Source organism: Chiloscyllium plagiosum, chromosome 6 (assembly GCF_004010195.1).
Source record: "Chiloscyllium plagiosum isolate BGI_BamShark_2017 chromosome 6, ASM401019v2, whole genome shotgun sequence".
NCBI classification, from domain to species: Eukaryota; Metazoa; Chordata; class Chondrichthyes; order Orectolobiformes; family Hemiscylliidae; genus Chiloscyllium; species Chiloscyllium plagiosum.
This window is the reverse complement of record NC_057715.1, coordinates 30,557,931-30,572,934: the sequence shown is the minus strand read 5'-3', so window position 1 is coordinate 30,572,934 and position 15,004 is coordinate 30,557,931. Positions and strand designations below refer to the sequence as shown.

At 39.1% G+C, this 15,004-nt stretch overlaps 1 protein-coding gene across 2 annotated transcripts in view; it reads right to left on the bottom strand.

Moving 5' to 3' along the window:
* Positions 1-15,004, bottom strand: part of ndfip2 (Nedd4 family interacting protein 2) — a 67,694-nt gene that overhangs the window by 15,794 nt on the left and 36,896 nt on the right. For both annotated transcript variants that reach the window (XM_043691436.1, XM_043691437.1), the window contains 2 exons: positions 11,120-11,244; positions 1,065-1,131 (listed from right to left, as the gene is read on the bottom strand). In XM_043691436.1, the coding sequence (XP_043547371.1) occupies positions 1,065-1,131; positions 11,120-11,244 (192 nt within the window). The remainder of the gene's footprint in view (positions 1-1,064; positions 1,132-11,119; positions 11,245-15,004) is intronic.

Genomic DNA, 15,004 nt, shown 5'->3' with positions numbered 1-15,004 from the left:
AAGTTTACAGTGTGATGTAACTGAAATTACAGATTGAAAAAGACCTGAAAATTATATATTGAAAAAGAAAAATAATTTCAAATACATCACACTGTAAACTTTTGCTATAAATTCTGTGTCTTACAATCTTATACTCCACAACCACCTGATGAAGGAGCAGCACTCCCAAATAAACCTGTTGGACTATAACCTGCTGTTGTGCGATTCTTAACATTGTACACCCCAGTCCAACATTGGCATCTCCAAATCAATCTTAGAGCAATACTTGATCAATTTCCAACTTTGTAAATAGCATTAAAATCCAAAAGATAAACATGCTACAATTAGTGTACTTTTGTAATGTACTGCTTGAGTAAGATCTATGTGGTCACAAAATAGGAACTGCATCAACTGGCATCTATCAGCAGACATGCAGTTAGCATGTTTAAAAAGATACCACTTCTCCTCCCAACCTTACTAAAAAAAAACTATAGCCTTCTGACATGTCGGGTTTTTTTTCTAGACTTTCAAACAAGGTCAGATAATCATCAGTGAACACAAAGAAGTTTGAACTATCAGTAGTAGCTGGAATTAGAACTTATGACTTTAGATGGAAAACTACCATTCTAGAATTCAGGCTCATGAAACGGACACTTTTAATATGTATTCAAACACTATTTTAATATATTATTTGCATCAAACCATTCTAAAGTACATAGACAAAAATACTGTGTTAAATGTGCATAACAAAGCTCAATCAATTCTTTTTTGTACATGACAGGGAGATACTAAACAAAACTTCGATCATTACTCAAGCATAAATACTTCCAGCATAACACACAATATTAGACTTTGCTCTCAAAAAAAAACAGTTCCAACTCTTGTAAAAATTCACATCTAAATAAGCAATAAACCATGTAACATATTTTCAACTTATGCATTTCTGCCAAATGAAATATTACTTGAAAAGAAAGGAAGCTAATTACAAAATTATATCACATGCATTATGGAAAGTGCATATGTTCTTTCAAAAAAGAAATTTCCTCAGTTATAAGCAAATTGATTTTTTAAAAAAGGTAACTTACCAAGAACAAGGAATATCCACCAGAGCCAATACTGACCATTGAAATAACCATTGAAATAATCAGAAAACTGAAAGAGAAAAATAAAGAAAATACACTTTAAGCTCTTATTTTCAAATGACAAGTGCCTATTCAAGCACGGGTCAAAGATACTTCTTGTTCAGCCTTTACTAAAATGGTGTTGAGCAAGATGTAAGATACAATGTATGCCTGTGAATCAAATATCATTTTGCTCTCCGATCAGTATCCATATTCTCTAACAATCCAAAATTTTGACTCAAATGGTAATTTCAGGTTTTAATTATGCATTTGTTTACATTTTCTGCTAAGGATAGAGTCATAGAGATGTACAGCACGGAAACAGACCCTTCGGTCCAACCTGTCCATGGCGACTAGATATCCCAATCCAATTTAGTCTCACCTGCCAGCAACCGGCCCATATCCTTCCAAACCCTTCCTGTTCATGTACCCATCCAGATGCCTTTTAAATGTTGCAATTATACTAGACTCCACCATTTCCTCTGGTAGTACATTCCACGCACATACCACCCTGTGTGAAAACGTTGCCCCTTAGGTCTCTTTTATATCTTTCCCCTTTCATCCCAAACCTCTAGTTCTGGACTCCCCCACCCCAGGGAAAAGACTTTGTCTATTTACCCTATCCATGCCCCTCATGATTTAAAAATCCACTATAAGGTCACACCTCAGCCTCCTACACTCCAGGGAAAACAGCCCCAGCCTGTTCAGCCTCTCTCTATAGCTCAAATTCTCCAACCCTGGCAATATCCTTGAAAATCTTTTCTGAACCCTTTCAAGTTTTACAACATCGTTCCTATAGGAAGGAGACTAGAACTGTACGCAATATTCCAACAGTGGCCTAACAAATGTCCTGTACATCCTCAACATGACGTCCCAACTGCTGAACTTAATACTCTAACCAGTAAAGGAAAGCATACCAAATGACTTCTTCACTATCCTATCTACCTGCAACTCCACTTTCAAGGAGCTATGAACCTGCACTCCAAGGTCTCTTTGTTCAGCAACACTCCCTAGGGACCTTACCATTAAGGTGTATAAGGCAAAAGTGAGGACTGCAGATGCTGGAAATCAGAGTCTTGATTAGAGTGGTGCTGGAAAAGCATAGCCGGTCTGGCAGCATCCGAGGAGCAGGAAAATTGACGTTTTGGGCAAAAGCGAGTTCTGATGAAGGGCTTTTACCCAAAATCTTAAGTGTATAAGTCCTGCTATGATTTGCTTTCCCAAAATGCAGCATCTCACATTTATCTGAATTAAACTTCTCATTCCATTGGCTCATGTGATCAAGATCCTGTTGTAATCTAAGGTAACCTTCTTTGCTATTCAATACACCTCCAATTTTGGTGTGATCTGCAAACTTACTAACTTCCCCTCTTATGCTCATATCCAAATTATTTTTTAAAATGACGAAAAATAGTGGACCCAGCACCGATCCTCATGGCATTCCACTGGTCACAGGCCTCCAGTCTGAAAAACAACTCTCCACCACCAACCTCTGTCTTCTTTGAGCCAGTTCTGTATCCAAATGGCTAGTTCTCCCTGTATTCCGAGACCTAACCTTGCTAACCAGTCTCCCATGAGGAACCTTGTTGAATGCCTTACTGAAGTCCATATAGATCATATCTACCAGTCTGCCCTCATCAATCCTCTTTGTTACTTCTTCAAAAAACTCAATCAAGTCTGTGAGGCATGATTTCCCACGCACAAAGCTATGTGGACTATCCCTAATCAGTCCTTGCCTTTCCAAATACATGTACATCCTATCCCTCAGGATTCCCTCTAACAACTTGCCCACCACCAACGTCAGGCTCACTGGTCTACAGTTCCCTGGCTTGTCCTTACCATTCTTCTTAAACAGTGGCAACAAGTTAGCCAACCTCCAGTCTTCCGGCACCTCACCTGTGACTATCGATGATACAAATATCTCAGTAAGAGACCCAACAATCACTTCCCTAGCTTCCCACAGATTTCTTGAGTACACCTGATCACGTCCTGGGGATTTATCCACTCTTATGTGTTTCAAGACATGCAGCATTTCCTCCTCTGTAATATGGACATTTTTCAATATGTCACCATCTTTTTCCCTACATTCTATATCTTCCATGTTCTTTTCCACAGTAAATACTGATGCAAAATACTAGTTTAGTATCTGCCCTATCTCCAGTGGCTCCACACAAAGGCCGCCTTGGTCTTTTAGGGGCCCTATTCTCTCCCTAGTTACCCTTTTGTCCTTTATGTATTTGTAAAAACCCTTTCGATTCTCCTTAATTCTATTTGCCAAAGCTATCTCATGTCCCCTTTTTGCCCTCCTGATTCCCCTCTTAAGTATACATTTCCCTCTTAAGTATATGTTTCCCTCTTACGTATACTGTTCGAATTATTTTATCTCTAACTTTCCTATGCAATCACTGTATTTAAATGCAACCACAGGAGTGGCTCCTTATCGTAAGACTACATTTTATAATGTATCAGAAGCTGCTACTGGAGTCCTATAACATTAAAATATCATTAAATTGAATGAAAAAAAATGAATACAGAAGCAAGGCAACTGTAGCCGCTGGTAGGACCCAACAGATAAACTGAATGTGATCCACAAGCTCTAGTCCAACATTTTACTGAAAACATTGGAAATTTTCTGTTCTGCCATATATTTTAATACAAGCAAGTATCTTGACATTTCATTGATCTAATGAAACAATTGAGTAAGTTTTTTTTAAAAGTAATACTTGATATATACTTCAAGTTGTTTCCCCAGAAGCAATTGATAACACAATAGTGCAATATATCTTTTTATTTAATCTACACTTTGATATAGTAGATGGTCTCTTGATCTGAACATCAGAGAGCCATGTCATTACACCTCAAATGTCACGACCTGAATGAATGTCCACTAACTTTTTAATCGACAAGAAATAACAGGCATGATGGGCAGTCAAAAGGGGAATTTGATTGAAACTGTGGAATTTTCCTTCACAGCAAAAACATTTGAACGATCACTGCATACTATTCTAATTTGTGGGAGAAACACACAGGACTTAAAAACGGATAGTAGGTGAATATGTCCTTGATGGGATCCCCCAAAATACTTCAGAAAATTCCAGGTAGCAGTCAGAGAAAATCACCCATTAACAGAATGAAATGAAAATATGGGAGCTGCTCCTCCAATAGCAGACTGTTCCTAATATAGCTGCTGCTGCTGAAAGGTTCATGAGTGATTGAAGGAAAAAGTAAGTGGTGGTGGTGGCCAGGGAATTGCTGGGGAACCTTTTGCCAGTGGCCGGACCTTTTGCCCTTTGACTTTTTGTTGAATCTGCCTGTTCATTGCGTTAATTTCAATGTTTAGGAAATTAATGCTTTCTGTGTTACACTCTTGAATTTAACAGAAGATTGCTCATTATTGAGATATCTCTGAATTTTCAAGTTCTGCTTCTGAGAGGTTATAAATATCCAATATGTCAAAACAAGTACAGTATTATTACTAGGTGATATTATCATCCACGAGTTAGTAAGAATGATAAAGAAATTCCCTAAAATCAAAACATAACATTGAGAAAATCTGAACAGGAGCCAAAAAAAAAAAAAATTTTCACCCCTGATTATGGAGATAGCAATAAGAAAATAAATGATGATTACCATTCACATTATTCCTTTACAATGTAATCCAACGTTAGTTTGACACCAGCAAAATGTAACTGATGGCAAGTCAAGGCAGATGGTTGCAAAATAGTCACCATATACGAGAGGTGAAATTGTTCACAGGTGTACATATCTAAAACAGTGCTAATATCTTTGATACAGTTAGGAAACTTACTAGGAAACACCTACTTGAATTAACAAGAAATAAGGGTAACACATGAATAATCAGGGATGTACAAAAAAATCTGGAGAAAATAGAGTCATAGGGATATACAGTATGGAAACAAACTGTTCAGTCCAACTCATCCATGCTGACCAGATATCAGAAGTAAATCCAGTCCCATTTGCCAGCAGTTGGCCCATATCCCTCTAAACCCTTCCTATTCATATATTCATCAGATGCCTTTTAAATGTTGTAATTGTACCAGTCTCCATCACTTTCTCTGGCAAATCATTCCATATACACACACTACCCTTTGCATGAAAACATTGCCCCTTCGGGGAAAGATTTAAAAGGGGACCTATCACCTTAAACTTATGCCCTCTAGTTTTGGACTCCCTGCTCCTGGGAAAAAGATCTTGACTATTCACCCTACCTACACCCCTCATGATTTAAAAAACTTATAAAGATCACTCCTCAGCCTCCGATGCTCCAGGGAAAATAGCCCCAATCAATTCAGCCTCTCCTTTTGGCTCAAACCCTCCTGGCAACATCCTTGTAAATCTTTTCTTAACCCATTCAAGTTTTACAACATCCTTCCTACAGCTGACAGACCAGAATTGCATGCAGTATTCCAATAGTGGCCTAACCAATGTCCTGGACAATCGCATCATGACCTCCCAACTTCTATACTCAATGCTCTGGCCAATAAAGGAAAGCATACCACACACTTTCTTCAATATCCTGTTCTACTTTCCACTTTCAAGGAACTCTGAATCTGCACTCCGAGGTCTCTGTTTAGCAAACACTTCCCAGGACCTTAGCACGAAGTGTACAAGTCCTGCCCTGATTCGCCTTTCCAAAATGTAGCACCTCACATTTATCTAAATTAAATGCCATCTGCCACTCCTCAACCCATTGGTCCATCTGATCAAGATCCCGTTGTACTCTAAGGTAACCTTCTTCACTGTCCACTATACCTTCAATTTTGGTGTCATTTGCACATGTTCACATTCAAGTCATTTATATAATTGACAAAAAACAGTGGACCTAGCACCGATCCTTGTAGCATAGCACTGGCCACAGACCTCCAGTCTGAAAAGCAATCCTCCACCACCACCCTCTGTCTTCTACCTTCAAGCCAGTTCTGTATCCAAAAAGCTAGTTCTCCCTCTATTCCATGTGATCTAACCATGCTAACCAGTCTACCTTGAGGAACCATGTTGAATACCTTATAAACCATATAAATCACTCTGCTCTCATCAATCCTTTTTGTTACTTCTTCAAAGAAACTCATCAGCCGAGTGACATGATTTCCCACACACAAAGCCATATTGACTATCCCCAATCAGTCCTTAACTTTCCAAACACATGTAAATCCTGTCCCTCAGGATTCCCTCCACTAACCTGCCCACTGATGTAGGGTCCATCAGTCTATAGTTCTCTGTCTTTTCCTTTACTCGTTTCTTAAATAGCGGCACCACGTTAGCCAACCTCTTTTCTTCCGGTACCTCACCAAGATCCAAGTATTTCAGCAAGGGGCCCTGCAATCATATCCCTAGCTTCCCACACAGTTCTAGGGTACATTTGATCAGGTCCTGGAGATTTATTCACCTTTATACGTTTTAAGACATCCAACACCACCTCCTTTGTAATATGGACATTTTCAAGACATCACTATCTATTTCCCCACATTTCAGTATCTTGCATGTTCTTCTCCACAGGAAACACTGATGCAAAATACTTGTTTAGTATCTCCCCCATCTCTTGCAGTTCCACATTTAGGCTGCCTTGCTGATCTTTAAGTAGTCCTATTCTCTCCCTAGTTACCCTTTTGACCTTAATGTATTTGTAGAATCCATTTGGTTTCTCCTTAACTCTATTTGCCAAAGCTATGTCCCCTTTTTGCACTCCTGATTTGCTTCTTAACTATACTCCTATTGCCTTTATACTCTTTGAGGGAATCACTCAATTTCTGCTGTGTATACCTTACATACGATTCCTTCTTATTCTTGACCAATACCTCAATTTCTCTAGTCATCCATCCAGCATTCCCTACACCTACCAGCCATGCCTTTCACTCCAACTGAAAGATGCTGACCTGGACTCTCGTTATCTCACTTTTGAAGGCTTCCCATTTTCCAGCTGTCCCTGCTAACATCCACCCCTGGTCAACTTTTGAAAGTTCTTGCCTAATTTGGTCAAAATGGGCCCTCCTCCAATTGTGAACTTCAACTTTTAGATCCGGTCTATCCTTTTCCATCACTATTTGAAAACTAACAGAATAATGGTTGCTGGCCCCAAAGTGTTGCCCCACTGACACCTCAGTCACCTGCCCTGCCCTATTTCCCCAAGAGTAGGTCAGGTTTTGCACCTTCTCTAAGAAGTACATCCACATACTGAATCAGAAAATTGTCTTGTACACACTTAACAAATTCCTCTCCATCTTAACCCTTAACACTATGGCAGTCCCAGTCTATTTGGAAAGTTAAAATCCCTACCATTACCACCCTATTATCCTTACAGATAACTGAGATCTCCTTACATTTATTTCTCGATTTCCCACTGACTTACAGGGGAGTCGATACTACAATCCCAATAAAGCGATTATCCCTTTCTTATTTCTCACTTCTACCCAAATAACTTCCCTGGACGTATTCCCAGGAATAACCTCCCTAAATACAGCTGGAATGTTACCCCTAATCAAAAATGTCACTCCCCCTTCCCCTTCCTTTCTTGCCCTCTTTCAATCCTTCCAATAGCATCTGTACCCTGGAACGATAAGCTGCCAGTGCTGTCCATCCCTGAGCCACGTCTCCGTAATTGCTATGATATCCCAGTCCCATGTTTAAATCTCACCACATCAGACTGTGCACTGAATATAATACTGAAAAAAAAACCTGTAAGTAAAAATCTGGTATCAGTAATCATGACAAAGTTGTCACATTTGTATCAAAAGAAAGATTAATCAATGAAATAACTTATGGAAGGAAATCTTTACTTAACTAGCCAGAATTGCAGCAACGTGGTTGAGACTTAACCCTGTGAAATATGCTAGCAAGACATTCAGTTGTACCAAACTGCGACAGAGGTTTTATCCATACCGCAACACCGAATGAAAAAGACTGGTCTCAATAAAATGCTGCAACATAATCAAAACAACTGTATAGATTTTTAATGGAGCAGTAAAATATTCAGTTCTGTAGCCCTGTTATTTGAGTAGATGATAACTGAAATTTAGAATAAGTCTTCAACAAATCAAGAAAACCTGATGACATTCTTTAGTTCTTTCTAAAATGTTACTGCAATGAAATTTGTAAAAAAAAGTAATTGTAAAAAAACCCTATTACTGCTTTTAAAATGCTAATTTTATTGCTAACACTAACTTCAGTAAGATGAGTGAATAATCAATCCACTTTATTATTGTGTACTCACATTATCATAAATTCTAATCCTGATCATAGATGTTCTTAACTGTAAATCTCAGTGCTTCCCTGAACTTCAGGGTTCATTTTCTCCAATTACGGCAATACTTTGTAAAAAGTAAGTAAATTTATTAACTATAACTAATATTACATTCAGAAATTTCAGTTGCCATAGTCATTAATAACACCCTCACCATTTAACAGCAATAGTTTTTATACCTTCCACAACACTGCCCTCCATTGCTGGAATTCTGTAACTGCTGTCATCAGATCTTGGCCTTCTGAAAATGACGACATTTACTGCCAGAATTCGATAGCTGCTTATATTGCAGTAACATCACTTCTGGATACTGGTGACCATGAATACATGGTCCTATTCCTTTTGCAACCATCTACAGTGATCCACAAATAAGTTTGATTTCATCATCGTTTTCGTCAAATGAACAACCTCTCATCATTCTTTCCACAATCTGACATTATAACTATAGTTTTCTTATTTTTCACACAAACCCTGACCTTTTTTTGTTTGATCATGGCACTGCTCGTGAGGTCAGCATTTATTGCCCATCTCAAATTGCCACTGGGAAGGTGGTGGTCACAGTGTTGAACTAACAGTCTACTAGGCACAGGTACTCCACCAGTTCTGTTCAGCAGGCCATTTCAAGACACTGACCTAATGATAGCAAACGGACAGAGATAATAGTTCCAAGACTAGAAATTGTGAGATTTTTAAAAATACATTTATGGAAATATGATATTACTGTCTTAGACATATTGCCCATCCCTAATTATCTGAGCAAGTGGTGGTGAGGTGCCTTTTTGACTTGTCGCAATCCCTGTTGTGGAGGTGCACCCACTGTTGTTAAAGAGATTCCAGGATTTTGATTTATCTTGGAAGGGATCCTGCAGCCAGTGATGTTCCTGCATGTCTGCTGCCCTTGTTCCTCCTCTTAGCATAAATTGTGGGTGTGGAAGGTGCTGGTGATTGAGCACTGGCAAGCTGTTGCAGTTAGTTTCATAAATGATATGCACTGTAGCCACTGTTTCCTAGTGATGGATGGGTGCCATCAAATAAGCTTTATCTTTGATGTGGGTGATTATGTGGGAGCTATAATCATCCAGGCAAGTGGAAAGTAATCCACAATGCTCCTGAGCTGTGCCAGGTAGGTGGAGGTTAGACTTTGAGAGTCAGGAAATGAATTATTCACTGCAGACTTCACAACTTCTGTTTCACTCATGAAGCTAATGTATATGGTTGGTGCAGTCAATTTCTACTCAGTAGTAACCCTAGGGATGTTGATGGTCAGGTATTCAGCAATGGTGTCACAGAATGTCAAAGAAAGAAAATTAGGTTCTCTTTTGTTGAAGAATTGTCCAGCACTTGAATGGCACGAGTATTACTTGCCACTCGTCAGCCCATATCTATGTACTGTTCCAGTTCACTGCACTGAGACAGGGACCGCTTCAGTATCTGAGGTGATCAAATGATATAAAACACTGTGCAATCAGCAAACAACCTAACTTTATAATGGAGGGAAGGTCATTTGTTGAAGTAGCTGAAGGTGCCAAAAATAAAATTGAAGCTTTTATTGAAGTACTCATGAGGACAAATCATAAACGCCAAATTAAAGTGAAAAACAACATTTATACTGTATGAGGGCATTATGATAATTGGTTGGCAATGGTCTCTGATTGGTGGATTGCTATGAATGATTCAATGATGACTGACCATATTTTGATTAAATTCTAAATAAGGCAGTTTGACTATGCTTTGAAAAATGAAGTAGAGAATGAGTACCACCTACTCTGTTGAGCTGAAACAGGTGCCGTGTGTGCACATCTTCTTTCTGCCTACAAAGAATAGGGCTTTGTGTATTAAGCACTACATTACTTGCTACATCAGCACCTTCCTTTCATATCTGTATAAATGTTACTTGTCTGTTAATATTGTCACTACAATTTGTAGTGAATTGTCCTGATGAACGTAAGATAAACCACCCGACGCCTGGAAGAAGAACGCCTCATCTTCCGCCTCAGAACACTTCAACCCCAGGACTTCAATGTGGACTTCAATAGTTTCCTCATTTCCCCTTCCCCCACCTCACCCCAGTTCCAAACTTCCAGCTCAGCAATGTCCCCATGACTTGTCGCTTTTCCAGCACCACTAATCCAGAATCTGGTTTCCAGCATCTGCAGTCATTGTTTTTACCGAGTAAGATAAAACATGTATTATTTCAGCAACAGACCATTACTAAATATATTAGATCATGTTTGCACCTAGAACTCCACCGTAACAAACCTGTGCATTAATGTTTTGAGTTCAGATGACTGGCCTCCAGAAATCGCAAGCATCTTCTTTTATGGTAAGTATGACCCCACCTCCCACATGACTCCTGTTGACCTCAATTTTATTAGGGCTCCAAAGCACACTTGGTCAAATACTGTCTTTGTGCCAAGCAATCACTCTCACCTTATCCTAAAATTCATAATCTCGAGTGCTGACCAAAAAAAAGAACTTAACCCACGGTTGGAGAGAAATACTTACATTGAACAACATTTCAAAGCAGATTATAAAGGGAAGAGCTGAGTGATCAGCATTAAACTAAAGAGAACACACGATAGGAAACAAAAATAAACAACTGAAATGTTCAAGAAACAGGCAGATGGACAGCAAGGTAAACTGCTTCAAATGAAATATGCAGAGGCAATTTTTGTTTTAAAAGACCAAAATTTTGTATCACCAGTATTAAATGTTTTTTTAAAACAACACGTGAAAAACAAAACAATCTAATTCTACTTACCCGTACAATCAGGATCCATTTTATCAGAGACAATCCAAACCCACAGATTGCACCATAACGGCCTGCTATGGTATTAGTGAGGCAGAATGACAAACAAAAGCCAATCCAATTAAACAGGAATGCCACTGGAGAAACAAAATAAATACTTGTAAACTTTCAACATTTTCTCAAGTACAAACCTTGCCCAAATAACTGAAGATTAACATTTTTTCCATGTTACATGATTTACTTACTTTTTTTTAAAATGAGGAAATCTATTCTTCAAAAATAGACACACATCTCGAACCCTTTCATTTTACAAGGATCTATGCTTGTGCTCATAGAGTCATAGAGATGTACAGCATGGAAACAGACCCTTCGGTCCAACACGTCCATGCCGACCAGGTATCCAAACCCAATCTAGTCCCACCTGCCAGCACCCGGCCCATATCCCTCCAAATCCTTCCTATTCATATACACATCCAAATGCCTCCTATTCATATACACATCCACATCCTCTGGCAGCTCATTCCATACACGTGCCATCCACTGTGTGAAAAAGTTGCCCCTTAGGTCTCTTTTATATCTTTCCCCTCTAACCCTAAACCTATGCCCTCTAGTTCTGGACTCCCTGACCCCAGGGAAAAGACTTAGTCTGATATATGATGTAAACGTTAGGGCCCCAAATACCTTAAACTATTTTCCCAGCTTACTTTAGCCAGCCCTGCTTTCTTGTCCACATTATTACCCCACTTAAGGTTAAAACACTAGCTTCAAATTCACCTTTATTACCCCTCTAAACCTCCAAAAATGAATGTGAATTTTCATCATTTAAGATTACTGCTATCCAGGGATACCATTTTTAATGTGGTCATGAATTAATCCTGTCACATTGCCAGATCCAGTATAGTTTACATTCTTATTTGTTCGAGAATGTGCTATTGAAAAAAAAAACTGTCATGAAAACATACTGACTTATCATCAAGGATACCTATGGAAATCTGACTAATCCAATATACATATGCAGGTTAAAATCACCAATGATTATTACTGTACATTTCTCATGAGGCCCCATTATGTATAACTATCCTATAGTGTGGTTAGAGATTTTTTAAAGCACTCCAACCAGCAATTTCTTACCTTAACTATTTCTCATCTTCCTCTCTTTCTATTACACTAATGTCATCCTCAATCAACAGACCTATCCCGCTAGCTTTTCTTCTGCAACTCTTAAATATTCAGAACGCAGATTTTGTTACCTTGAAGCTATATCTTTGCAATGGCAATCAGATCATATGCAGTTAATACTGATTGACAGTGCAAATAATCTGTTTCATTATGAATGCCATGTACATTCAGATACAGGGTCTTTAGTTCTGTCTTTTAACTTTTGGAACCTCTGATTTTATCTGTTGATGCACTCTAAGGTTCATACACTTTGTCCTTTCCAGCTACATCTGACCACTGGATTCTCCTTTTCCACAAAACTTTCTCTTCAGCCTGGAACAGACATCACAAACCTTGGCATGAGTAGACCACACAGTTATCCAGCCCTGCATTCTTCGGTTGCAAAGAACTGTGACCATTTCCTTGACTATGTTATTCCCTTTTACCATAGCTTTCTGATTAACTCTCTCTTCTCCAATGACTTCCAGTACTGCGGTGCCATGATCAATTCATGCATCACTCTGCAAAAACTGCTTTCATCCATCAAGGCTGCAAGAACCTTGAAGCTGTTAGACAATTAACAAGACAGAGGCTCCTCCAATTCTACATGTGCGGTCATGTTACATGCCTCACTCTAGTCACACACTCCTGTCCCTAACCATAGAGTAGATTCATCTGATCATACCATGAGACAGTCACACTCTTGCAACCAACGTGTCCAGCTAACTTTCCCTTCCCTGATATGTCAGTGTAAATAACTTGGTCTCCAGCTCAAAATTGGAAATCTCAGAATTGCAGATGTGCGCGCCCTGGATCACACCGGTATCTAGGAACCCTCATATCCTGCAGTTACAACAAATCACCTGTCCTGCCATCTTTATTAAGAGATAATTAATTTTGTTTGTATTTAACTAATAAACCTCACTATTCCCACTGAGCTTTATTAGAAGCAGTAAACTTTACTAATACTAATAAGCCCTTAAAATGACTGATAAATTCTGAGTTTCAAAAGATGTGAGCAAAATAATAACTAAACAGTGAAGTGTTTTCTTGTGATGTTACTTTTTAATTAATTTGAACCTTGGAACACAAACCTTGGAATAGGGCTTCCAAGAACTCCAAGTAGGGTTGCAAGCTGGGGTTGTGTGTTCTGAGGCAGCAATGGCCACCCATGGAACTCTGGCCAAGTATCCCACTGGCCCTTGTTTACATAGTCCTCCTCCATCCACACCCTGCAGTTCACACTGAGGAGTGATAACAATTTTCAAACTTTGAATTGTAGACATATTGGAAAAGGTTTGGGAAATACTGCCTTATAACATAATGAAACTTTAAACATTCACTCCTCCCACCAACAACTGACAGTGGCAGCGGTGTGTATCAAGTACAAGATGCACTGCAGCATCTCACCAAGGATCCTTCAACAGCAGCTTCTAAACCCACAATCTCTACCATCCAGAAGAACAGGCATTGGACGGCAACACCATCACCAGGAAGTTCCCCTCAAGTCACATACCATTCTGATTTGGAACTATATCTCAAATCACTGTCACTGGTGAAAAATCCTAGAATTCTCTTCCTACCAGCATCAGAAGCATACTAAACCAAATTTACCACAGTGGCTCAACAGGGAGCTCACTAACAACTTCTCAAGGGCAAATTAGGGTTGGACAATAAATGCACATCTTAAGAAAGAATAAAATAAACATACTGAAAGTAAAACTCAAATCATACATGTTTTTTAAGCTCTGAGAATACTTTGTATGTTAGAGATTTTAACAGAAAATGACAAATAGTGCAATTCTGGGTTAACATAAAAAGTGCCAAAGATCTGTTGCATGATAGGTATTAGTACCTCCAAGCTATAACCTCCATCAAAAAGTGGACAAAAAAAAAATCAACTCTCTCCACGAAAGGACATTCACAAATGCAACTCAGGAGGACAGCCGAGCATGTGACGATGGTCATCCAGATCAAACTGCTCATCACATTGTGCATGAATATTTTCGACAAATATGTGCTGCAGGATTCAAGGCAACCCACTGAACAATATACATAGTTAGTGCCATGTCCAACATGGACTGAGACTTGTAAATCTGCAAAATAATAAACACTATAAAGGGAGCATTAAGGCCAAGGCAAGCAACAAGATGGTAAATCAACTTATCAGATCAATAATGGGTAATGATCTCACGAGGCACTGAGGGTGTCAAGCAGGCCTTATCCCATAATAATCTGTGTGCTTCTGGCTACACAAAAAAAAATTCAAGGGTGACGCATTGTGTACTTGGCTGTATATAGTAAACTTTGAAGTGAACATTCGCAGTGGATGCTGATGCTGTTAAAGATGTAACTGGGTAGCAGTATAATAGACTGGAATTTTTAAAAAATCGAAACTGGACCTGTTCTACTGACAGCAGAGCAAGCTCTATAGATGGCAAGGATATTAATGATGTAAGGGTGAGAGCAATAACAATTAAAAATACTATACGTGAATGCACGAAGCATTAAACAAAAGATGGATGAGCTTGAGGCTCTTTTGGAAATTGGCAGATACGATATTCTGGGGATAACTGAGACATGGCTTCAAGTGGACAGGGCCTGGGAAATGAATATTCAAGGCTGCACGTGCTATCGTAAGGACAGACTGATGGGCAGAGGGGGTGGGGTGGCCTTGTTGGTAAGGGAGGATATTCAGTCCCTTGCGCGGGGGGACCGAGAGTCAGGGGATGTAGAGTC